The sequence below is a fragment of the Charadrius vociferus genome, unplaced genomic scaffold, assembly GCF_000708025.1.
Source record: "Charadrius vociferus isolate BGI_N301 unplaced genomic scaffold, ASM70802v2 scaffold341, whole genome shotgun sequence".
In the NCBI taxonomy this organism is placed as follows: Eukaryota; Metazoa; Chordata; class Aves; order Charadriiformes; family Charadriidae; genus Charadrius; species Charadrius vociferus.
Window position 1 is genome coordinate 1,084,321 of NW_009646847.1, and position 2,573 is coordinate 1,086,893.

The 2,573-nt window shown below is 57.3% G+C and overlaps 1 protein-coding gene across 1 annotated transcript; it reads right to left on the bottom strand.

Annotated features, from left to right (window-relative positions):
* Positions 1-454: 454 nt before the first annotated feature.
* On the bottom strand, positions 455-2,509 carry ATXN1L (ataxin 1-like). The gene is made up of 2 exons (XM_009894078.1): positions 2,429-2,509; positions 455-2,365 (listed from the first exon to the last, which is right to left on the bottom strand). The coding sequence occupies exons 1-2, from the start codon at positions 2,507-2,509 to the stop codon at positions 455-457; spliced, it is 1,992 nt and encodes a 663-aa protein (XP_009892380.1).
* Positions 2,510-2,573: the final 64 nt, after the last annotated feature.

Genomic DNA, 2,573 nt, shown 5'->3' on the forward strand with positions numbered 1-2,573 from the left:
TAGAGCCCCCTAAACTCCAGTGGGGACCCATCTCTCCCCATCGTGAGAAAGGAGGAATAAAATCTTCAGCAATTTTATCTGCTACCTTAAGCCGTGTCCGCCCTCCTCATCTCCCCACCTACCCTGAATGCTTAGACCCTGCCCTGCAGGGAATCAGTTATTCAGGGAGGTGTGAGAAAGCCCCAGCCTCCAACCTCTGGAATGCTCTCATGGCAAGCTCATGAGCACATCCCTGTTCTCTACCCCAGCTAGCCTGTTGCTGCTCCCTGAGGCACTGGAGCCCTCTTGATTCCCCAAGAGGAACTGGTCAGCCACTGAACTGGATGGAATAAATCCAGTCCTGCAGGGCAGAAAGCAGCCTTGCTGGTGAACCTGTCACAAAGTCTGTGCAATTTCTCCACCTGATGGTGAGGCTCACCTACAGGGGACGCCCTAGCTCACAGCCTCAAAGGGATCATTTCCCTGCATTAGAACGCCCTTCGATAGACAGCTTGACCTCCTGGGGAATGAAAGAGGGACGGAGCAGAGAGGGCCGAGGCTCCTCTGCCTGCGTGCTGTATCTTTGGAAGCCTGGGCCTGCCCAGCTGTGCTGACTGCCAGTCTCAGGCTGAGAGGGTTCTGCATGAGAGCTCTGGGCTGCGCTGTCCCTATCTGTGTGGCTCTTCCTTTCAGCAGCTCTGTCAGATGGTTCTCTGGACCCCTGAGCTGTTCTTTCAGATCTCTCCCTAGTAGATATCAACTGATCTGTGAGAGGGTAGTTAGCCTGAGAAGCGGAGTTGCCATTCATGCTCTGTAAACTGATTGATATGCAGACATCGCCCACTTGCAGCCTGTGACAGGGCAAAGCAAAGAGCTGAGCAGTCCGCCCTGGGCTACAGGAGGACCAACCCTGGCCATACACAAAGAAGGGATGCTCTGGGGGCACATCAATGCTCACTTTACTTTGTTGTTCCCCAACCACAAAATGCAGTGTGACAAGCCCAGGCCACTGGCTTTCCTGAATATCCACCACAGTGCTGGAGTCGATCTTCAGGCCCCCGCTCACCTCCGCACTGCGAACAAAGTCTTGAGTCTGCAGGTCCTCCACCCGCTTCAGCTCTCCTGTAGCCAGCTGGATGATGGCTCCTTTCATGAAGTGAGAGGGCAAGTGTGAGGAGCTGGGTGGCTGCAGCTGGGCCAGGTCCTTTTCAAGCACACCTCCTCGAGCCTGTGCATCTGGGCTCTGCCTCACCAGGGTTTCTGAAGTGGAAGACCTGATGGGCTCAGATCCAACGGGAACCAGGACTGGCTTGCCGTTGGCTATCACCATTCCTTTGGTTAATTGTCTTTGTCTAACCGGCTCTTCGGGGGACATTACATATGGACTGCTGGACTGGCTTTTCTCAGCAGCAGCCCTTTCCACTGCGTTCCTCAGCGTGTCCTTTGACTCCCCCTGCTGATCAGGGATATTATGGCAAAGGTTTAAAGGGCTCGGGTCATCTTTCCTCTGGGCTGCCAGAACATGATAATCCTGAGATGCCAACACCCCCACCACCCTCTGAACCTCCAGATCAGCATCTGGGGTGCTTCTGTGAGCTGGCACAGAGACCTCTGTTCCCAACGTCTGGTAACCTGAAAGGAACTGTCCATCGACCACACATCCTGCTGCAGCCCCCGGCAGACAGTCTTCAGCTTTACTGCTGGCAGAGTCCACAGCCTCGCTGGTCCTCCTCACCACATTATGCTCCAGATGTCTCTGTCCACCATTGGCAGCTGCTACCTCTGAACTCAGCTGACTGTCTTGCTGAGGAGACTCTGGGCTTCCACCTGCTGTAGGTGTCTCATAGGCCGAATACCCTGGTGGGAGGCGGGACATCTGATAATAAACAGGAATTCTACCTGGTGCAATATCTAACGCCTGGGTCCCAGCATGGTGCTGCATCTGGCCAGAAGGAGAGACTGCAGAAGCGGATTTGTTGAAGGTGTGGGTAGGAGAGGTAGTCTGGGGGGAAGGAGCGGCTTCTTCCGTGAAGACAGAGGCATATGGCACAAAGTGGGGGACATGAGAGGCGGTGAGGTTGGTGGAAGGAGACAGAAGAGGACTAGGCAGAAAGCCAGGAGGGACAGCATAGGGCACTGTGTAATGAGAGCCGATGAACTGGAGGGACGTTGGAGGGATCTGCGTGTAGTGGATAGGAGGGTAGGGCACCCCCGGGTGCTGGATTATTGGCGAGGTCACATTGAAGGCAGGGGGCAGGGGGCTCACGTTCACCACGGGGTGCAGACCCGTGGGGGAGAAGGTGGCAGGTGGCACTGCCACTTTGTAGAGCATCCCATATTGGTCCACCGTCAGCCCTGCCACTGCTTCCGTGGCCTCGCCAGGGCCCTAGCGTGTCCGGGCCCACTCGGGGCCCTCGCCCGAGGCCTGGGCACCCCCCGCCCGTCCCGCCTCGGTGCCGGTGCTGGCGGAGGGAAGTTCCCGCTTCTTTGGCGGGAGGCACTCCTGGCTCCGCTCGTGGCCCGCTCTCATGATGCCCCACGGTGACCCGGCAGCCCCGGCCGCGACGCTCGTTCATGGGGGCACCCGCAGGGGC

Bases quoted from the DNA above. Each gene is read 5' to 3' on its own strand.
- ATXN1L (XM_009894078.1), bottom strand. From the start codon at position 2,509: ATGAGAGCGGGCCACGAGCGGAGCCAGGAGTGCCTCCCGCCAAAGAAG. The intron at 2,366-2,428 runs GCGGGACGGGCG...CGGACACGCTAG, and splicing joins CCGCCAGCACCGGCACCGAG to GGCCCTGGCGAGGCCACGGA.